The sequence below is a fragment of the Pseudochaenichthys georgianus genome, chromosome 9, assembly GCF_902827115.2.
Source record: "Pseudochaenichthys georgianus chromosome 9, fPseGeo1.2, whole genome shotgun sequence".
NCBI lineage: Eukaryota > Metazoa > Chordata > Actinopteri > Perciformes > Channichthyidae > Pseudochaenichthys > Pseudochaenichthys georgianus.
In genome coordinates this window covers 5888952-5912766 of record NC_047511.1, presented here as the reverse complement: position 1 = coordinate 5912766, position 23815 = coordinate 5888952, and the positions used below count along the sequence as shown (strand labels likewise).

Sequence of the window (23815 nt, the reverse complement as noted above, 5' to 3'; positions counted from 1 at the left end):
AGTAACGGTACGTCCACATTGCAGTGTGCGTTGAAGCTTGCCGGTGGGCGTGTCTGGAGCGCGACCAACAACCAATCACATAAATCTTCCGCCCCGGACACACAAGCACGCGGTTTGATTGGCTAGAGCTTGTACTGGCATAGGATTTGATTGGCTGATGCTTCCGTCGACGCTTGAAAAGTTGAAGCGAGCAACGGAGGCAAAGCGACGCTACGGAACCACAATGCAGTTTGAGGACCAGCAGACCAGCATCTGTGGCTGCCACCAGGTCAAGATACACCTCAGCACAAAGGCTCCACCACAGCCACCAGCATCAACTCAGCCAGCAAGGAGGTCTCTTAGAACACACGTACCCCCCACTGCCACCACCATCAACCCGGCCAGAAAGGAGGTCTCGTAGAGCACATGTACCTCCCCACAGCCACCATCATCAACCCGACAATCAAACGTACCTCCCTCCAACACAGCCACCAGCAGCCCGCACCATCACCATCACCCCCACCTGCACAGCAGTCAGCCCCACTGTCTTGGAAGACGGACAAAGACCCTGCCTTTACATTTATAATGAGTATTGGTTGAAAAAGTTCTGATATTGTAAATAACACGATTTTCCAGTTTCTTATATTTTTATAAATAGTTTGTTGAAAAAAACATATTTATAATAAATGTCGGTTGAAAAGAGTTCTAATGCTGAATTTGCATTTGTACACATCACATTTGTACACATCACACAACCTTGGTATGTAATATGAAGTCACTATTCAGTCCTGATGTATCAAGCATGTATCAAAATCCGAATTTACACATGTTCATTTTAGACAAATGTACAATACAGTGTTAGTCATATATTTGTGAACTGTTGTGAACCTAAGACTTTGGGAAACCAAATGGATGAATGAAGCTCAGCGCAAGTTCAACCAGGAAGACCTTCTTTTCTCATTAATTTACTATGTCCATGTCACTACTCTCTCTCCTCTCAAAAAGTGATCGGGGGCCTCAGTCCCCAGCTTAACCAATCACTTCACTCTATTCCCACAAGCCTATCACAACGCTCCGCTAAACCTTTTAAATCTGCTCTTCCCCCTCTGACAGCTGTCATTTCAGGTGACTCAACGCAACCCTCCTCCACCCCTTTTCACCTCCTGTCCCTCGAATCCAGGGTCAAGATAAGCCCCTCCCCTTCAGACCGAACCCAACTATCCATTCACCACCACCAGGGTCTAGACCCTGGGGGGTTTCATCGGTTATCCCCTCCCGAATGATACTCCTGCACAACGGGGCCTAATCGCCAAAACTCCATTACATTAATTTGTGTATTCCTGGCAATACATATGTATTCTCACATCAAAACCGTCTCTGCATTGACCATGAGTAGGTCTGCGTTTTCACAAGAGTTTTGAAGATTTAAAAAAAATGGGATGTCAAATGTTCAGCTTTAGAGCTAAGTATCTCATCACACAGTGCTCTAAGGTGAGTGAATTTATACCAAGAACACTTTGATATGTAACACACGGGGTGCCATGTATAACAAGTACATTTAAAAGGTGATGTAAGGAGACATCTCAAAAAGACTCAAGAGGGTTAATGCGTTGTTTTGTATTACTATAATGAACATCAATACGTTAGGTGCATTCTTTATCACCATCATGTTATAGTGATACAGTTAGTTTGTGTATTTGTTCAATACAGCCTATATCGAGCACATACATTCGTATGCATTGATGTTGAAGTACTAGGTAGGTAGGTAGGTAGGTAGTAGGTAGGTAGGTAGGTAGGTATAGGTAGGTAGGTAGGTAGGTAGGTAGGTAGGTAGGTAGGTAGGTAGGTAGTGGCAGGTGATGTTGTACTCCAAGATTATTATTGTTGTTGTGCAACTAAATAATAATTAATCCCAACCATGTCTGTGTTTGTGTTTTATTGATCTCTCTCTGTGTTAACATTTAAGGTTGGTGAGCCAGAAATTGCACTAACAATACGGTTACAAATACATTCTAAAAGTAGGTGATAAGATTACTGTTACATTAAAAACAAATTGAGATTACTATCTGGATTACAGTGTCACAATACATTTAAAAATAAAGATATATACTGAATGAATATTCTTTATGGCTACTTTAAATACATTTCTTTAATTGCAGTAGATTCATGTATTAAGTTTAGCAGCATTTGTAAACTATTACTGTTTCACATTTTTTGTTTCTACTTTTCTGAGGTTACATACACTTAATTAAAAACATTTTGATTTGCATTACATTTGATATTGAGGTAACACAAAAGAAACAGAAATTAATCAGGCTATATTACTTTTATATTGTGACACTCAGATTAGGTTACTGATTACAGTTTTTGACATGTAGCGAGTTATTGTAATGGATTACATTTTAAAGTGCCCCCCCATCCCTTACCTGGCCTGACGGCTCGCTGCTGAAGGAGTCCATCTTGTATTCTAACAGCTGACTGTGACAGCGTGCCGGCAGCGTGGCCGTGCCTCTGTGGAGCCGCTGAGGAACACTTCTGATGTCAGGGCTTTCCTCTGTGGGTGTGTGGTGGGGGGGGGATGCACCCTGAGTCCTCTCCTGGAGGACTGAGCCCTGCATCAGGGGGGCCGAGGAGCCATTGTAACAGTTCTGCAGGTCTGAGTCCGTGCTGCCCCTGTTGAAGGACGATCTCGATATGACTCCAAACTTGCGTGTGCGTTTGCAGTTGGCGGGGCCCTCAGGGGGCTCCGGGGCCCCCCTATCCTGCTTCTGGTCCTCACAAATGTCACTGCTCACAGTACTGACGCTGCCATTACAGGGAGGGGGGGGGCCTTTCGCTTAACTCGCCTCAGCATGATCAGGTAGATACAGCCTCCATTCCAGCACTGCTCCGCCAGGTAACTGTGGAAAATAAACACGGATAATGCCGTCATTACATCCAGGAACACATAATCCTCACAGTCATCTCTTCTGGCATTCTGTACAGGTTTTATATTGCAGAACATTTGACAGTGTGAACCTGCGTGATACCTATTGTACAGGACGTCTACATGACGTCTACATGACGTCTACATGACGTCAACTACTCTCTCTTAACTATTTTAGAAATGTTTCTGTGCTATGGACAAAATACATAATATACATAAAAAACTGGTATCTCCTAATGCTGCAGCTTTACATTTAAAGCATTCAATTGACTTTTATCATAACATGTTAACAGGATATCCAATGTGGTTGTCTGTGAGCTTGACAATGACCGCAATCACTCATGTAAAAATAATCTACAAACACTTCCTGACAGCAGAGTAGTAAATAAGTTTGAGTGTGACACCCCAGCACTGTTAGATGAAGAGCTGCACACCTCCATATCCTCAGCCAGGTAACCAACCACCTTCATTTAGCCTGTTTACAGTGAGCAGCATACAATTACATCATAGTTGCTCAGGGAATGATGGAAAGAGACAAATGATTGGCCGGCATCTTTATTTAAAGTGGACCTATCATGCTATATTTGAATAATATGTAGGGCCGTACCTATATAACATGTCTGCAAAGTTTTCTTTTCAAATACCAAACAGATCATGCATTTTAGCCATGCCTCATTTCGCTCTATTTGCTCTTTTTTAGCCCTGTTTTGGCAAGGGCTGATTCTGGGAAGCCTTCTTCGCTGCTTTTGTGGCAGACTACAGCGCCACCTACAGGCCTGGCATATGTACTACAGCGTCTCCAGCGCTGTCGAACGGCAATGGCCGTGGCTGTCTCCCCCTGATAGGTGAAGAGTTGCGCATATAGGCGGAGCTCCTCGTTTCTGATGTCAGAGATATTTCAAATCTGGATCAGTCTGTATCAGATCCGTTGCAGACCCGTTTTTAGAGATTTGGGTATGGAGGAAAAGAGAGAGGGTTGTGCTTTCTGACACTTGGTGAGTTCCCTGACACACCGGGGACACATCTTCATGTATAACAGACGTACAAAGGTGCATTTGGCATGATAGGTCCCCTTTAAACAACATTAGCTTGTAATACTGTCCTCAGTATTCTGGGACCTGATGTGTGTATCAAACCACATTATTACCATTGACCTTTAGGACTTTAACTAATGCACCTTAAGCCCATGAAGGACTCTTCTTAAACCAGTCAGGTTTCTACACGAGGGAGAGGCTTTAAATAAAAATCAGTATCTTAAAATGGTTTGAATGTGGATTATTATTGATATCTTCTCTGATTGTGTACAAAGCAGCATCTGTGGATCTCAGCATGCAGTAGCAGTGACAAAACATTTATAACAACCAATAAAAATTACTTGCATAAAATCTGCATTCCTTTAAAATGTGTTTTGAAGTCAAATTCTCTCATTTAGTCTTCATTTAACAAAACGGCCTGTCAGCTGTTTCTGCTGCGGCTGGAGAAAGGAGAGGGCGCTGAATGGACCTGCAGAGGAGCCAGCCTTCGGTATGAGGATTGTTTTCATCACTATTACACCGTGATTTAGTGCAATACCAACAGAACATTTCCATATGTTTCCTTAAAACTACAAGACAAAGACAAACCACACATTGAGATGTCTGCTGGAGTGTCTTTCATTTCTCAAGTGTAGTCGATTTCTAAGGTTTTACCATTTTTACTCTTTGCACTCGATGAGTGTATTTCATATAACAGCTGCGTGTTGTACTTCAGAGCAGGCCTTGGCATGAAGCTATGAACCGTGAGACCATGCAGGCACATCTCTGGCTTTGCTCGGCTATTGTTCTTTTTGGACAGTCGGGTTGCTGTGATGAGGTACAGTGAATTTATCACATCATTTAATTCACCATCTTCTTGCTATGAGCTTACAGAATACAATGTGCTTGATCATTGCAACATCTCTTCTCTTCACATGTTTGCAATGCAAATACAAAATAATTAAAGTCAACGTTTCAGTTTGTTCAGTGTGGCTCATGGTTACAGTTTTGGTTTCAGCAGTCTTACCTGGCTCCACTGACGTCTACTCCCACCATCAGCTGCCCGTTCAGTGACAGCAGTTCGTCTCTGAGCTTGATCCCCCCACAGCGGGCGGCTGGGCTCCTCTTCCTCACCTCTGTCACCCAGATGCAGCCCACATCCATGATGGGGCCCTGGTCCCTCCTCCTCCTCGGGCCCCCCTTCTTCCTTCCATCAGGGTCCCCAAAAATAGGGATGTTTCCAAAGCTGAGGCCAAACTCAGCACCGTCAAACTCATCTTTGCTGAAGGCCACGGCCCGGACCTCGATGTCTAGCCCCTCCCTGCAGGAAGGGGGGCTGGGGGTCGGAGCTGTGTCACTGTCCATGAAGTTGAACTTAATGTACTCAACCAGCTTCTGAATGGCAGCCAGACACAGCGGCATGTCCTCCACATTAACACTGTTAACACTGCTGCTGCTGCACACACTGTCCCCCTCCACATTCTGGCAGTCCTGGTCCCCCTGCAGGAGGAAGAGGAGGGACCAATGAGTGAATGAAAAGCCTTAAAGGATGTCACTGTCATTTGACACAAAATAAAATTATCATTTGTTTTAACATTCAGAAGCGCTGCATGGTGTCATGTTTTTATTTTTACATGCATACTATTTAGTTCAGAGCACAGCAACTTGGGCGAGGAAAGTATTGTAACTGTAGGAATTATTTTTGTTTTTACAACAAATTCCATTTGGCCTTAGGCGCCCCAAAACCCAAGAAACTTGGCAAAAGATTCAGGTTTCGGGGGTGGGAGTCTATGGGAGAGAAACTAACTCTGGAGGGAACACAGGGATTTTAGCCTTTGCAGACCATTTACATGCACTAAAACCTATAGAAGAGTACAAGGAAGGGAGAACCTCAGAAAGCAGAATAGGGCCTCTTTAAATTATTTCCAGAAAGTATTTCAACACACTAACCTGATGACCATGTGACAGAGTAACTTGATTTGGACAGTAGTGGACTGTAACTCTCCTTCAGACACCCACACACCATAGGCGGTGCGTGAGGCTCAGGTTTGGGAAGGCTCAATAACTTTTTTTACCTAACGCTGCCCGCGTCTATAGAAAAGAGATCAACTCAGTGTGTGGAGTTTAAATCTCTCAAGTCATATTACAGGATAAAGGAAATACAGTTTAAACTGCCGTATGCAGAGAAGACGCCGACGTGTCGCACTTATCATTCATATCACATCATCAATGAGATCATATAATATCATAACTAGGGCTGTCAAACAATTACAATTTTTAATCAGATTAATCACAGTTTACAAATTAATTAATCATGATTAATCACCATTCGAACTATGTCCAAAATATGCCATTTATTTATGTATATTGTTGTGGGAATGGAAAGATAAATGAAAGAAGGCGGATATATCCATTTAACATACAGTATCTATGTTTATTATAACATTTGTCTGTGTGTCAAAATGAAAGACAACCCACACACCTATCAATCATCAACCCGTGGGGTCTTAATTCATTACGTGTTGATTTCTATCAACGGGGGAGTACTTCAGGAAAGTCGACAGAGAGGGGGGGGGCTAGTGGAGTACTTCGTGACCACAGAGTAGGCTTGTTTGAGACGCGTTGCGGCTCGCCTCGAAAGTAGACGAGAGTAGCCGATCGCAGCCGGGGGAGGTCTCAAAAAGCTCGCCTGAAATCGGACAGCTCGGAGTCGGCTTCTTCATCTTTTTCTTCTTCTCTCGGTTTTTTGGCGGATTGCAAACAGCTTGAAGGTGCATACTGCCACCTCCGGAGTCGGCTTGACTCGGTTTGCATTTATAAAGAATGCACACATGTGTTTAATCGTTAATGTCAGATATGTACTAAGTAAATACATTTGTTCCTGCTCAAGATTAGATTCAACTTTATTGTTATTGCACATATTACAGGTACTGAGACAACGAAATGCAGTTTAGCTTCTGACCAGGTGCAACAAGCAGTGAAGTGGAAAGTAATGTACACAATCTACAGAATAACATATAGAATGAATTGAATGATGAATAAACAGTGTGTATGAATACACTAGATATCAGCCTGTGAGCAGTATGAACAGTGTGTATGAATATGCTAAGATATATAAAGTATGAAAACGGTAAGCAGTATAGTATAACATATATAGATATTAATTTCATGATGATAAACATTGTGGAACAATGATGAAAAATGGGAATGGATGTGGCGACGTAAAACTGACACAAAACAACAACAAACTTTTGCCAGCCAATAGGAGAGCTTCATCAGCAGCACGTGGTAAAAACCACCAATGAGCGCTCAGCTCGAGATACCAGCGAGCCGTTTCCCATCAAGCATTTCGCTTCCGCAGCTCGTGGAGAGCAACTGCGCCAACTCGCCTCGCCTCGCTCTCAAGGCTGCGGGCGTCTTTGTCCCGCGAGATTTCAAAGTCTCATGTGGGCGAGCCTCCAGAGCAAGTCGGACAAAATGACTAACCATTATGCAACGCACTAGCAAGACGTTGATCGCAACTGCGCAGGTCTGCGCAGGTCTTGCTTGTCTCAAACAAGCCTAGTGTGAACGTTGTGATCAGCTGTTTTAGCGCAGCTCTCCAGTGAAGAGGGGAGTCTCCCTCCGCAGCCGGTTGGCGTAGTTTTGACACAGTTCCGTTGTACAGACCGACGTTAACAGCAGCCCTGTATGTGCACACGGAGACCGACTCTGTCGTCCGGTGATCTAACCGCCTTCTGGAAAAGCTTCACAAGTACGTCGGTACGCAAATGCGCTTTGTGACACAAGTGACGGTACGCATTTCAGATTACGCACATAACCTGCGTACCAGTTATGTGCACCCCTGTACCAGAGCCATATTATTACTATTATATGGCTCTGCCCTGTACTACAGCAAGAGTATTCTGCGTCGGGACTTCCTGCAACAACACCACGCCGTTATCAAAGATGTTCTATTGAGAAGACGATCACTACGTGACAAAAGTTTTCAAAACCGTGGCTACTGAAATCAATCTTACTAACTGCTGTCTGTGCAATTTACTCCGTGAGTTGGCAGACTTTATTTTGCTTACTTTAACATCATTGTTCATGGTGGGGCTAAGCCATTTCTTGGTATGGGTGTAGCCTACCCCAGCCATACCCTGGCGCTGCCACTGGTGGCACGTATGGGGCGGGCCATTCTGCACATGCGTTAAATGCGTTAAATATTTTAACGCAATTAATACAAAAAATGAATTACCGCCGTTAACGCGATAATTTTGACAGCACTAATCATAACATATCATATATTTCCTTATCTGAGTCAGCTTCTCGAGCCGTATCTGGCCGTGCAACACTTACAGTGTCACATACTGTATGCAGAAGTATTATTTTAAGCAACACATTGGGTTGACGAAACACTCGAGTCAAATGTAATTAAAGTCAGATCCACTCGTGTCTTAGACGGGGCAGTGATATCATAAAACTGTTGTACGCTTTCAAACACTTGGTAGTTTATTTATTTTTTAACCAGTTGTTCTGTATTCACCTTGCAGGTGCAGCTATGTGGCTTGTATCCTGGATTATATGTTTAAGTCATGGATGTTTAAAGTTTGTATTTGTCTAATATTAGTTTACTTTTCATTAATAAAGTATGACGCTGCGCTGTCAGTACACTTGTCCCTGTTTGTGATTGGTCAAATGTAGCTAACCCCACCCCTTTCACGTGAACGCGCTCTCAGCTGGTGAGAGAAACCCTGGCTTGATTTACCGAGTTGATAACCAGCGTCGTAGGACCGCTTAGCGAGATCTCGTTTGTTAGGGTTAGTTAAGATAACTCAAACATATCCAGGGTCTGTTGAACTGGCTTCGTAGTACAGGGCACAAAATTATACATTATATTTGTATTTTACCAGGATGCAGTGACAAAAATATTTGGGAAGGCTTAGCCTTCCCTAGCCTACAGTACCCGCCGCCCCTGCCACACACCCATCAACCATGACAGCATTTGTCTACTATACAGGGTTTGGTTTCCAAAATTAGATATCACGGACAATGAGACTTCCTGTTTACACGCCTGAGCTATACTTAGGAGAGGGTTTACTGATCTGGGGGCCTTAAAACACTTAGATATGGGTCCTTTTTCACACTTTCTCTAACAAAAAGGTTGTAAGCTGTTGTAGAAGGTCTTTCATAAAAGTAAAACTATTAACCCTTGGAGACCCACATGTCTTTTTTAGTGGAGGGCGGGGATGTTGAGGAGGAGAAAGCAGTATGTGCCACACAGAAGTGGAATATCACATCTGGAAGCTGGAAACCTGAAGATTAATTTCACATAATTGATTTTAAATCCTGATTAAAACACTGATGATTTGAGCAGATGTGTTCAACAACAAGTGTTATGCTGGAAGAATGTCAGAAGTGGATGACGAGCACTTTATCTCTGGGAATACTGAGACACCTGCTGATTGACATTCTATTAGGAAAAGCTATTTATCATCTGAATGTCCTCAGTCCCTAGCTTGTGGTGGTTAACTTTCCTGAGTCTGTGATTAACCTAGGTCCTAGAGCTTCCAACAGCCCATTGTATACAGCGAGGTGAAGTTTTATGGCAATTATAACATCAAACACATCATCACACATGAATTCAGATTTGGGCTCATAAATTCAAAAGAGCCTTAGCTTTCCAGTCTCAGCAAATTCATGCAGTTTCAAGACTGACCCATTTCCCAAGATGGCAGGAGGCAGTTCTGGCGCAGTGGCAGCAATTTATCTCTGTATAATTGTCCTAAATGTCAAACCTATGTGTAGCTACACCACTCATCTTGCCCCCATGTAAAACAACATGTTGAGGATACATCATTATCTGCACCAGCAACATCTTTGAATATCAAGCACTTCGGGCATGGTCGGCATATTATCTACAGTTCATTTATCTGGCACTCCTGGCAGACTCTCTCAAACAAAAAAAAGGGTCTAAAACTAAAAGAGGAGAATATTGGGCTCTTGGCTCTGCTAGCACCACCAGCGGGTCTCTGTGGTCTCGCGCTGACGGCTGCCGACCTAGCAGCAGGACCTCTACCACACCATCTGAGAACTACGGGTCCACGCAGAGGGCTGGTGGCCGAGCAGCGGAGATCCACACACCACCGGAGTGGCTTCAGAAGAGGCCGGCTAGCTGAACAGCTAGCTCTGCCGGCGGATCTCTGTGGTCTCGTGCTGACGGCTGCTGGCCTAGCAGCAGGACCAACATCCACACCATCGGAGGACTGGGGGCCCGCACCGAGGGCTAAAAGCACAGCAGCGGAGAACCATGCATCACCAGCTGGCTGCACACGAGGCCGGCTAGCAAAACAGCTAGCTCGGCCGGAGGATCTCTGTGAGCTCGCGCCGGCGGCTGGTGACCTAGCATCTGGACCAACATCCACACCATCGGAGGACTGATGGCTAGCAGCCTAGCGGCAGAGATCCATAAAACACCAGCTTGTCAGGGTTGGGGAAAAATAGGACCCAAATGCAGATTGAGGAGGAAGCAGGTTTCAAAAGGAAACAAAAGGCGAGCTTTATTTACAAAAGCTGAACAAAACAAGAATCCATGAACAGGTACGAGGCAGCATCCAAACCAAAGGTGACTGTGACCAACATGAAGGGAGACATCAACGACAAATAATGAACCAACACCGAACACAGGAAGAGACCAGACTAAATACAGGGAGGGGTAATCACGAGACGAGAAACAGCCGGGCAGGGAAGGAGAAACACAAGGGCAACAGGTGAACACAATCAGACACACCAGGGAAACTAACGACAGGGAGGAAGACAAGACACAGGGAGAACAGAATTGCAAAACAAAACCGTGACATAAAACTAAGATCGTGACAGAACCCCCCCCCCCCCCCCTCAAGGGACGGATTCCAGACGTCCCTACAACACACAAAGAGTCCAAAACCTCTAGAAGGGTGGTGGAGGGGGTCCGGAGGAGGGACGCATCACTAGGGCAAAAAGGATGGGTGGAGGGGGTCTGGAGGACGGGTTTGGGCTGACAGCCCAGGGGCACGGCAGAGGACCAGGAAGGGGTCTCGGGCGGACGGCATGGGGGCAAGGCAGAGTTCATTGTGGGGGTCTCGGGCGGACGGCCCAGGGGCAAGACAGAGTTCATAAAGGGGCGAGAGCCACAGCGGGCGAACTCAGGGGGCCGTGCATGAGGGCGAAGGTAGCGGCTGGAAGAGTCAGGGGGCCGGGCTCGAGGGCGAAGACCGCGGCTCTCATGGGGCCGGGCTCGAGGGCGAAGACCGGACAGCTCCGGAGGCCGGGCAGGACCCGGTGTCAGCCGGACAGGAACCGGAGCCGGTGGGACAGGCGTAGACGGGATCCTGGACATCACATGGGCTGGTGTCAATGGAAACCCGGATGGAGCAAGGGCTGGTGTCGATTGGACCACCAACGCAACAGGGCAAGGAGTAGGCCCAGGACATAGGGTTGGCAGGACCTCAGGCAGAAGAGTAGTCGGTGGGACCCCCAACGGGACAGGACATGGAGTTGGCAGGACCCCCAGCGGAACCTCCAACGGCACTTGAGTAGGGACTAGAGAAGGGACTTGAGTAGGGACTGGAGATGGAACTCGAGAGGGAACTCGAGAGGAGACTCGAGAGGGGACTCGAGAGAGGGCTCGAGAGAGGGCTTGAGAGGGGACTTGAGAGGGAACTCGAGAGGAGACTTGAGAGGAGACTTGAGACGGTCGGTTCGCCGACAGAACACGGGGGCCTGGAGTCGGCCGGAATGCCGACAGGAGACGAGGGGCTGGAGTCGGCCGGTACGCCGACAGGACATGGGGAGCTGGCGTCGGCCGGAGAGCCAGTACTGGAGCCGAAACCATGGCTGCTGGGCACGGAACCGGAACACGGAACACGGAACCATGGCTGTGTGGGATGGTACTGGAGCACGGTACCATGGCTGTGTGGACCGGCACTGGAGCACGGAACCATGGCTGTGTGGGCCGGTACTGGAGCCGGAACCATGGCAGCTGGGGCCTGTACTGGAGCCAAAAGCATGGCTTCTGGGTCTCGGGCTGCTAGCCTGGACCTGCGACTCCTTCTCTAGGAGCCTTTTGGAGGCTCCGTGGACCTCCAAAAGCCAGACGAGTACCCAAGAATGGCTCCTGGACAGGAGCAGGAACTGAGGAAGAAGCAGGGGTTGACTCCAGACGGAACACACCGAGACGTATGGTGTCAGGTTGGGAATTGGGAGGCAGGGAGCTAGCATGCCTGGGGCTAGCAGGCCGGGAAACATGTCGAAAGGAACTCCAAAATCCAGTCAGGTAAGAACTTAACTAAACATGGTTTCTCTGTTGCCAACCGGTGCGCAGACCAGAGCGGCCTTCCTCTGCCGAACACTGGACGCTCCCTTCCACCAATCAAAGCAGCAAAAAAAAAGGTAAAATGCTGTAATTCTACTTCAAATGGATTGTCTGCTGGGTCCATTTCTGGTTGGTTCATTCTGTCAGGGTTGGGGAATAATAGGACCCAAATGCAGATTGAGGAGGAAGCAGGTTTCAAAAGGAAACAAAAAGCGAGCTTTATTTACAAAAGCTGAACAAAACAAGAATCCATGAACAGGTACGAGGCACGAGGAAGCATCCAAACCAAAGGTGACTGTGACCAACATGAAGGGAGACATGAACGACAAATAATGAACCAACACCGAACACAGGAAGAGACAAGACTAAATACAGGGAGGGGTAATCACGAGACGAGAAACAGCCGGACAGGGAAGGAGAAACACAAGGGCAACAGGTGAATCAAATCAAATCAAATCAAGTTTTATATATATAGCACATTTATAAACGATTTTTGGTCGAGCCAAAGTGCTGTACATATAATAAAAATAGCCTACAGTAGAGACACTTTGCAGCTAATACAACAGCACAGATTGTTCAGAATTTCAGTATGAGAAAAAACGACACCCTCACATCGTACAAGGAAAAACTTCCGGAGAAAACCCACAGTTTAAAGGGAACATGGGAGAAACCTCAGGAGAGCAACAGAGGAGGGATCCCTCTCCCAGGATGGACAGACGGGCAATAGATGCCGTGTGTAAAGGTGAACACAATCAGACAATCAGACACACCAGGGAAACTAACGATAGGGAGTAAGACAAGACACAGGGTGAACAGAATGGCAAAAATAAAACCATGACAAGACAGACCAAACAAAACCGTGACATAAAACTAAGATTGTGACACAGCTAGCTTTGACTGCTCCACTGTCAACAACGGCACCGAGGTAAAGCCTAGAAATCCTGTATTTAAAAAACACTGTTGCACACAAATGTTTCAAACAGTGAATCAAGCTAAAATAGTGTGGGATCCTCGGTGCAAGCCGAAGGGTCTATTCGGTGGACATTTACATTTCCGCAGCATCTGCAATAAACATGAACAGCTAGAACATCTCCTCCTTGAGTCCAATATTAACTGTTTGGGAATATCGGAATCTTGGCTAAAACAGTCGTCACCATCCACTCTTGTATCTATGCCAGGATATAATGTGTTTAGGAAGGACAGACTGAAGGGAAAAGGAGGGGGTGTGTTGCTTTATGTGAGGAATACCTTTACTTGTAGGGAGATTGCACTCCCAGCTAATATTGAGTTTGATTGTGTTGGTGTGGAAATCACACTTTCTGAGGAAATGTCCCTCACCATGATTTGCCTGTATCGACAACCCACCGCTAAGGTGGATTTCTATGACCAGGTACAACTCCTGCTGAATTCCTGTGACTCCAATAAAGAGCTAATTATTCTAGGGGACTTTAACATCAACTGGAATGACAAACAAAATAGAAAGAGCTTAAAACGGATCATGGATAAACACAACTTAATACAACTAATGCAGTGTTCTCATTCATAACACTCTGTTTCGATGTCTCACTATGTGATGCGCCTCAACGCGTATGCAAACAGAAGCATCAATCTCATTACGCCAATCCTGATTGGCTGGTGATCTTAACGTCTAGGTCAGGGAATCCACCCACCCTTTAAGTAGCTTGCGCTACGTCGCAGCGTCATTCAAACACCTCTTCTCGCTTCAGAGCACATCTCGAATATCAGTAGCCGGGCTAGCTTAACGGTCCAGAGACTGAACCCAAGCTAACATTCGGTCGACGGGCGCTTGCCGGTTACTTTTTCGCTTTGCAGAAGAATTGAACAAATATTAACACACCAGTTAATATTGTAATCTGCCCCGCCGTTTTTTCTTTCGAAATAACGGTAAGGTTTGATTTTTTTCTTCAAACAGTAACATACCTGTTGCTAGTTTATCCCTCCGCGCCGACACCACGGCGAGCGGGGACGGACTCTTCTCTCCCTCACACAAGAGGAGACGGAGATAAGAAAGATATTAACACACCAGTTAATATTTTATAAGAAAAATCTACCACATCGTTTTTTCCTTTCGGAATAACGATAAGGTAGGATTGTTTTCGGTAACATACCTGTTACTAGCTTGTCCCTCCGCGCCGACACCCCGGCAAACGAGGATGGACCCTTCTCTCCCTCACACCAGAGGAGTCGGAGGCTGGGCTCTGTGGCTGCGGGTCTAGGATCTCGGGCACGGACTCACACCAGGTCTGCTCGTCCCGCCTTGGGCTGGAACACGCCCAGGAAGCTATCGATACCCCCGGTTCGTGTGGGCATTGTGCCCGCTTCACCATCAAGAGCCTCCGCCGACGGCTAGCACGCCAAGCTAGCCTGTCGGGATGGGACCCCTTCATGTTGATTCGCCGGCCGGCAATCGGGACATGGTGGCGACCGCCGCGGAGATTGAGCCCCGCGCTGTGTCAGGCTGGGGCTCAACAACGGCGGTAGCCGCGGAATCGGAGCCCCGCGCCGTGTCAGGCTGGGGCCCGGTGGCGACAAGAGCCGCGAGAGCGGAGCCCCGCCATGTGTCAAGCTGGGGCTCCCAACTGGACCTCACCGTGGTTCCACCCGCGGAGGATGTCCTACAGCTGGATTATATGGAGGAGAATGAAGAGGATGCCTCTGAGTTCCTCTTATCCGACTCGGATGAGCACGAAGATGACATCTTCGTTTCATCTGCCCAGGCTGCCAAGCCGGAGGCGATGTCCGCTCCCCCGGGCGAAAGCACACCAGCTTCGCCCTGCCTCAGTATGGACTTGTGCCAACGCGCTGCATCCAGGCTGGACATCCCCTGGCCTGAAGTGGCAAAGGTGACCTCCAGATCTTGCTATGAGGGGAAGGACTTGCCCCAAGCAGCGAGGGTGAGGGAGCAGCTTCTCCCAGTCTTTCCAGAGATGCTGGACGAGGTGTCGGTCTCGTGGAGAGACCGCCCTTTCAGCAACAAGGCCCCAATCCAGGGTGCCTCCTCTTTGGACTGTGTCGGCATGGAGAAGCTCGGCCTGCTCCGCATGCCGCCCATGGAACCGCTGGTGGCAGCCCACCTCCAACCGCGTCTGGCACAGAGCAGGAACCCCACGCTACCGGCAAAGGCAGACCGCTTCCAGTCAGCAATGACCGAACGAGCCTATAAAGCCGCAGCTTTGTCCACCAGGGCACTCAACGTTTCCTCGCTGCTGACCGCCTACCAGGCAGAGCTCTGCGAGGACATGACGATCAAACCTGAGCCTGCCGTGTGGGACGAAATCGCAGCGATCACGGACATTTGCCTCCGTGTGCAGCGCTGTGCAGTCCAAGCCACGGGCAAAGCACTGGGGATAATGGTGGTACAGGAGAGAGCCAGGTGGCTTACCCTGACGAACCTTCCAGACCGGGAAAAAGAGGATGTCTTGGACATGCCTATTGTTCCCGAGGGCATATTTGGCTCCGCTCTAGCTTCGATGCAGCAGCGGTGTGAATCCAAAAAGAAGGAGGATGAGGCTCTCCAGCTTTGTCTTCCCCGAAGGGTCCAGCCGCCGCCTTCAATGGCCCCGCGGCAGTCCTTCGCTCAGGCTGCCTCACGTCCTGCCCGTTTCAAGATCCCGAAACAGCAGAGGCCACAGCCCGCCTCGGGTCTCCAGCCCAGACACGAGGCGAGGACGAGCTGGCCAAGAAAGTATCCGGTTCCGGCAGCAGCCACTCAGGCACAGCCGGCCCAGACTTTCAGTCACCAGACGAGGAAGAAGAAGAGGGTGGCCTGACAGCCTCCTCTCCTCAATAAAGGAGCTGGAAGTTTCCTGTTCCCCAGCTCCAGAACACGTTCCAGTGTTAGATGCTCATGTGTTTCCGGGGTGCAACCATGCCCCCATCTTCCCGCCGCCTCGAGTGATGTCAGAACGTCATCCTCAAGTTCGCGCCATGAGGGAAATGGACTTAACATCAAAGACAGCAAGCTCCGCTGCTCGTTTAAGTCACACAAACACGTCATCACTATTGTCTTTTAATAAATAATTTTCCACTGTTGTTTCCAGGCTTAAAGCCAAGGGCGCAGTCAATAAAAATGAAAAGAAAGACAATAAAAACAATAAACAGTCTGACGTCTACCCCCCTTCTAAGAGTGGCTGCTACCACTCTCAGAAGGCGGACGGGGCTGTGAAGGCATCACCGCCACGCGCATGCGCAGTGTCGACCGGGGTTGTCAACCTGGGGTACCACCGTGTTCAGACACTAGAGGGCCCCATAACACAACAAATAAAGAAAACAGAGGGCAGACGACAGGGATGTGACATCTCCACTCGCTTTGAGAAGCGAAAAGTGGAGGATGCTCACAGATTCTGCTTGGGTTTTCAAGACAATAACACGGGGTTACAGACTCCAATTCGCTGTCACCCCCCCTCACTTTTCGGGCATTCTGCATTCGCAAGCCCGGGGAGAGTCGGCCCATATTCTAGAGCAAGAGATCCGCTCGCTACTAGACAAGAAGGCTATATCTATAATACCCTCCGAACAGAGTCAGAGCGGCTTTTATTCCAAGTATTTCCTCGTTCCCAAACGGGGAGGGAACGGGATTCACCCTATACTAGATTTGAGGGCTCTGAACTAATATCTCAAAAGATACAAATTCAGAATGCTCACTCACACATCTCTGTTGCGTCTCGTGCGCCAAAACGATTAGTTCACATCAGTCGACCTGAAAGACGCGTATTTCCACATCCCATTAATATTATCCACACAGGAAATATCTGAGGTTCGCCTTTCAGGGTGTCTGTTACGAGTACAGAGTACTTCCCTTCGGTCTGTCTCTCAGCCCACGCGTGTTTGTACGGTGTACGGAAGCCGCGATAGCCCCGTTAATAAAACAGGGTATTCGCCTGGCAACTTATCTGGACGATTGGCTCCTTCTCGCACAGTCGGAGCAGGAGGCTATTACGCAGACGAATGTCCTCGTAAAACACCTGCTCGACCTGGGTTTCGTAATAAACACAGAAAAGAGCATGTTGTCCCCAGCCCAGACTGTACTCTTCCTGGGCCTACGCCTGAACTCAGTGTCCTTTACAGCCCGCCTGTCAGCAGAGAGTGAAAGCCTTCAGGGCTTGCCTCGCTCATTTCCAGCCACGCAAATACGTTCTCTTCAGGTCATGTCTGCGGTTACTGGGGCTCATGGCGTCAGCCATCCTGGTGGTACGACTGGGACGCTTACACATGAGGGAGTTTCAGCGCTGGGTAGCTGCCCTCAGACTGGACCCCGTGCGTCATGGCGCGCGGAGAGTGATGGTCACTATGAAATGCATAATGGCACTGCGCCACTGGCTGCACCCGACTGTTCTAGTACAGGGGAGTGCCTATGGGTGCTGTCCTATCGCGGAAGGTGGTCACCACAGACGCATGTCTGCGTTCTCTCCAGTTACACATGCTGGCACGCAAACTGATCTTATGGAGCTGCGGACGTCTCCTCTCTCTGAGAGCGACGCACGTACCAGGAGTGATGAACCTCGGGGCAGATCTGCTGTCCAGAGGTGCACCACTATATGTGACCTGCTCCATCGAAATCAGTCGCATTGACCCAAAGACACATTTTGAGTTGTATACACGGTTGGAAAGAGGAGATTCCTAGCTTTCTAATGATATCAGGATTGTTTTTGTACTCCAAATATTAAGCGAAATATGTCACATTATATAATGACTGTCACAGAGTCCTCATTTTGAGAAAAAGGCCTTTAAAGTTTCCTCTTCTCTGGAATCCATCGATCTGATTGATTATTAGTGGAGCTAGCTGATGATGATCAAAATACTACGGAGGGAAGATATTTTCGTTTGGAGGGGAAGCTCGCGAGTGTGTGTGTATACGTGTGTGCGTGTGTGTGTTTGTGTATTTTTGCGTTTGTGTGTATTGTGTTTGTTTCCCGGGGAAAACCCTCACGAGAAACACCGGCTGTTGTTGTGCCTGCTGTGGCGTTAAATTACTCCGTTCTCCGCTTGTAATTATGCCGTTACAAGCTTCAAAGTTATATTTATCATCTGAATTTGCCGAAACAAGTTTAATATTCTGAAAGCCAAGACTCTGTTTAATTTAAATCAGATGAAAACAAACTGTAAAGGATCCTGCCGTGTTATCTATGATTACTTTACTCTTACGTTCATAATGTCAGCCGGAGGGAGGGGGGCGGCGCTGCTGGAAGAGCAGAGTGCGAGTGAGAGGTGCCTGTCTTCGTCCCTTCACAAGCTTCAAAAATGTACTTATCGTGTGATTTTGGAAATAAAAGTTTCATATTCTGAAAGCCAAGACTTGGTTTGTTTAAAATCAAACAAACACCCGAACCCTGAAAAAATAGTTTTTTACGTAAATCCACGTTTATTCTGAAATGAGCCGTTGCGACTTCCGACTGATTTCGATAGAGCGGGTCACATATGCAGACTGGACTCTACATCCAATAATTGTGAGTCAGCTGTGGATGGAGCTGTTCTTTTCAATGCGCGTTTTAAACGCTCGCGCACGTTTGGCCTCCGGTCTTTCTGTACGCGTTCCCACCCCTGGCTCTGATACCCCCAACTCTGGCCAGAGTGAGAGAACAACGCCACACACTGATCCTAATAGCTCCACACTGGCCTGCAATGTACTGGCTGGCGGAGATATATCAGCTGCTGTGCGGGCAGCCGTGGCAGCTCCCGCTACGCAGGGACATACTGTCTCAGGCGGGGGGGGGGGGGGTTGGCACTATGGGCCTGGCCCGTGAGTGGTATAACCTGAATACAGTGGGACTCCCTCAGAAGGTGATAAACACTATTCAGAGTGCAAGAGCTTCCTCCACCAGGTCCCTCTATGTCTATGACTGTAAGTGGAGGGTGTTTGAGGAGTGGTGCCTTCAAGGGCACATCTCTTTTCAATGTCCTGTCGGGGTGATTCTATCATTTCTACAGGACCTGATCGATAAACACAGAGCTTTCTCTACGATCAAAGTGTACCTGGCTGCTATTGCTGCATGCCATGTGGGCTTTGAGGGAAAGACGGCTAGCCAACATCACTTGGTCTGCCGTTTTATGAAAGGGGCTCGCAGGCTCCTCCCTGTCTCCAGGTCACTGCTGCCCTTATGGGACTTGGCAGTGGGTTTAGATGGGCTCACTTGACCTCCATTTGAAACCCTGGAAGAAGCTGACATGAAACACCTGTCACTGAAGACAGTGCTGTTACTGGCTCTGGCATCTGCCAAGTGAGTCAGTGACATTCATGCACTCTCTGTACATCCTTCATGCACTCAGTTTGCCCCGGGGCAAACGAGAATGTTGCTGAAGCCCAACCCTGCCTTTATACCTAAGGTGGTTGGCTCATGTACCCCCATTGACATTGAGGCATTTCCTCCGCCACTGTGTTCCTCTGAGGAACAGCGGCCGAATTTGCTGTGTCCAGTTCGTGCTTTACGCACCTATATGGACAGGTCAAAAGAGTTTCGATGCAATGACCAACTCTTTATATCCCGGGCTAACCCTCAGAAGAGCAAGCCCGTTACCAGGCAACGGCTCTCCCACTGGATTGTGGAAGCGATTGCTCTGGCTTATACGAGTCAGGGTTTGCAGGCACCAACAGGCCTGCGTGCTCATTCTACTCGTGGACTGGCTACATCCTGGGCTTCATCCAAGACATTTGTGCAGCAGCGAGCTGGTCCTCACCGCTCACTTTTGTCCGCTTTTACAGGCTAGATGTCTCTGCTCCAAGTGTGGCCCGCACAGTGCTGGGCCCCGTGTTGAGACAGGGTTCTACCTGTTAAGTTCTGTTTTTTTTGGTGATTTTCGAGATAAGCATGTCTAGCAATACGGGAGTTTCAATATCCCATAGTGAGACATCGAACGGAGTGTTATGAATGAGAACTATAGGTTACTTACGTAACCCCAGTCCTCAGAGTAACATGAAGTGAGATGTCTCACCAGACGGCCCTTCTTGCTAAGGCGAAGCGAGAAGAGGTGTTTATTTTGAATGACGCTGCGACGTAGCGCAAGCTACTTAAAGGGTGGGTGGATTCCCTGACGTAGACGTCAAGATTACCAGCCAATCAGGATTGGCGTAATGAGATTGATGCTTCTGTTTGCATACGCATTGAGGCGCATCCCATAGTGAGACATCTCACTTCATGTTACTCTGAGCCCTGGGGTTACGTAAGTAATCTATAGTTTCCCCTACCATTGTCTTGGAGGGGCGCTGCGCCCCGCCAACGGAGCCCCGCCAACGGAGCCCCGCCAACGGAGCCCCGCACCCCCCCTGAAATTCAAGGTGTTTCAAAAATAATTTTTTTTATATTATTTGGAACCAAATTGCAACTAATCTATATCTACTGTCACTTTTCACATTGAACATGTGCTCTTTTATTAAACAAACTAAACGCTTTCATTTTAAGTTGTGAGTTTAGTGTTTTTGACCCCAAGAAACACTGATGCATTAATCAATAACAATAATCCACAGCTCCTCTCTCTGCTCCAGAGGATTTAAAAAAATATATCCCAATTGGGGGGACACTCTCTCCTCTGAAGACATTGGTGAAAACAGTAATCTGTTTATATCTAAAAATTAACGATGCAATGTCTTCCTTCTCAAGGAGAGGGTGCCTTAGGGACAGCTAGGAACATCATCTTCCCTGGCTGAATCAACAGTGCAGGAATCTAATGCAATCTAGAGACCAACTACTAAAGCAGAGCTTGAAATCCAGACTATCCACTGATAGACAGAAATCCACTCATGCTCGTAACAAGGTAACTCAAACAATAAGACAGGCCAAAGAAAACTTTTTCATCAACAAACAGGAAAACAGCTGTCTTCCTTGATCTCAGAAAGGCTTTTGACACTGTTGACCACCAAGTGCTCCTTACAAAGCTGACGTATTTAAAATGTTCGGCAGATTCAATACAGTGGGTTAAGTCTTACTTATCCAACGGAAAACAGTGTGTTTTGGTCAACGGTACCAAATCCCCCTACCTTGTCAACCCTGTTGGGGTTCCACAAGGTTCCATTCTTGGACCATTACTGTTTTCACTGTGCATTAATGACTTGCCTAATGTATGTCCTGAGTTGAATGTGCAAATGTATGCCGATGATGCGGTCATCTTTGTACACGGGAAAAACACTGAAATGATCTCATCCTGTCTCTCAAATGCTTTGGACAAGGTTCAACACTGGCTGAACAACGTTTGTTAAACGTAAAAAAACAGTATGCATGATGTTCAGTAAACGACCAGTCAAAATCGAAGGATCCAATGTGTTTTTAAACGGAGCAAAAATAGAACTAGTCTCCCACTTCAAGTATCTTGGAGTCATAATGGACTCGAACTTGACTTTTAAGAAACATATTAAGAAAGTATCCAATACCATTAAATTCAACTTGCAACATTTTAAACAAATTAGACCTTTCTTAACTGTCAATGCTGCAAAGTCATACCTCCATTGTATAATTCTATCCCACATTTTACAAACTGGTCGTTTGCTTGTGCCACAAACCTGAAACCAATAGAACAGATGTACAAGAGAGTTATCAAGAAAGCCTAATTCATACGACCACTGTACCACCCTTGAAAAACACAATTTCTTGAGTCTTTTAAAAGTATGTGTTTTTTTATAAATGTCGGGCAGACCCCAGGGTGGGAAACATCACATCCTCCACCCTGATCCTCAACACCGGAGCCCCTCAAGGCTGCGTGCTCAGCCCTCTCCTCTACTCCCTGTTCACTCACGACTGCGTGGCCACACACAGCTCCAACACCATCGTGAAGTTTGCTGATGACACGACCGTCACCGGCCAGATCACCGACGGCAACGAGACGGCGTACAGAGAGGAGGTTGAAAACCTGATATATTGGTGCCAGGATAACAACCTCCATCTCAACGTCAGCTAAACCAAGGAGCTGATTGTGGATTACAGGAAGCAGCAGAGAGAGGGACACGCCCCCATCGCATCAATGGGACTACGGTGGAGAGTCAGCAGCTTCAGGTTCCTCGGGGTCCACATCACTGAGGACCTGACATGGACTCATCACTGAGGACCTGACATGGACTCTTCACACCACCACCATCACCAGAAAAGCTCGACAGCGGCTCTTCTTCCTCCGCAGGCTGAGGAGGTTCAACATGGACTCCAGGATACTCTGCAACTTCTACAGGAGAGGATCCTGACCTTCTACAGGTGCACGATAGAGAGGATCCTGACCTTCTACAGGAGAGGATCCTGACCTTCTACAGGAGCACCATAGAGAGCATCCTGACTGGCTGCATCACGGCCTGGTACGGCAGCTGCACCGCCCTCAATCGTATGGCTTTACAGAGGGTGGTGAAAACTGCAGAGAACATCATCAGGACGGAGCTGCCATCCATGGAGGACCTCTACTCCCAGCGGCTCAGGAAGAAAGCCCTCCGGATTATAAAAGACCCCCATCCCCCCAGCCACAAACTGTTCTGTCTGCTGCCGTCTGGCAGGCGGTACCGCAGCATCCGGACAAAAACCACCAGACTCAGGGACAGCTTCATCCCACAGGCCAGAAGACTGTTAAACACCTGAGCTCTGCTAAGTGCCCCGATAAACATTCCTGTTATCATCTTGCAATCTACTTATTTTTTATAAATAGTTATCACCGCAATAAGCCGTAATTAATTTTGTCTTAATGTACATTATTTAATTTCATATTCTGTTCTTGTACATATCATATTCTGTTTACATGTATATAGGCTTTTTGCACAATTTTTTACTTTGTATTTTTGTATTTTATTATATATGTTGCATTGTTGGAGGAGCTCAGGTCAGAAGAATATCATTGCCATTTCTACACTGTAGCTATGTGCATATGACACTAAAACCTTTGAATCTTTGAATCCTGCAGACAAACTGGCCTGACCTGGTTGGTGCTCATGGATTGCTTCTGTTTACTGTCCGAGACCACCAGCCCAGCAGCAGGTATATACCGTTCTGTGAAAGTAGCCTTAATGGAAACTAAAAAGAAAATTCAGGCAGTAGGTCTACCTATAACAAATTGAACTTTATTAATAAATTGTAATCCTGCAAGTAATCCTAGTTTTTTTTAATTGAAATGTAACAGTAATCTGTATTGTTGTATGTAACTGTAAGGGAATAAAGTTACCTTTTTTTGGTATTCTGATTAGGTTATCCTGTTACACGTAATCTGTTACTCCCCAAGCCCGGTTATAGTGGCAGAAATCTGCAGTTGTGAAGTTGATATTCCATATACAAATAAAGTACCTTGTAGCTAGAATTGTCTTGGTTCAGGTTGAAGTCCTGCTGTGGTCGAGTGTTCTGAGCCCCCTGCCAGTTCTCCAGCAGTGGGAGGATGCTGAGGGCGTTGTCCTGAGTGAGGGGCATCCTGGCATCCTGGGCCTGCTGGGGGTCTCTCACCGACACACACTGGGACGCTTCAAAGAGTGAGAGCCGGCACAGGGGCCAGTGTGGGCCGACAGCCCCAAATCCATCTCGGAAAGAGAGAAACTGGACTAACTCTACTCACAGATTTCCAGATGAGCCAGGGTGGAAACTATGGGATTAC

At 47.4% G+C, this 23815-nt stretch overlaps 2 protein-coding genes across 2 annotated transcripts in view; both read right to left on the bottom strand.

Annotated features, from left to right (window-relative positions):
• Positions 1–2764, bottom strand: part of LOC139434389 (PDZ domain-containing protein 2-like) — a 9029-nt gene extending 6265 nt beyond the window's left edge. The window contains exon 1 of the mRNA XM_071204251.1: positions 2406–2764. Coding sequence (XP_071060352.1) covers positions 2406–2597 — 192 coding nt within the window. The 5' untranslated portion in view covers positions 2598–2764. The remainder of the gene's footprint in view (positions 1–2405) is intronic.
• LOC117451927 (PDZ domain-containing protein 2-like) lies at positions 2759–23815 on the bottom strand. Its single transcript, XM_034090299.1, has 3 exons — positions 23515–23815; positions 4946–5418; positions 2759–2879 (listed from the first exon to the last, which is right to left on the bottom strand). Exons 1-3 carry the CDS (start codon positions 23632–23634, stop codon positions 2771–2773), a joined length of 702 nt encoding a protein of 233 aa, XP_033946190.1. The 5' UTR covers positions 23635–23815; the 3' UTR covers positions 2759–2770.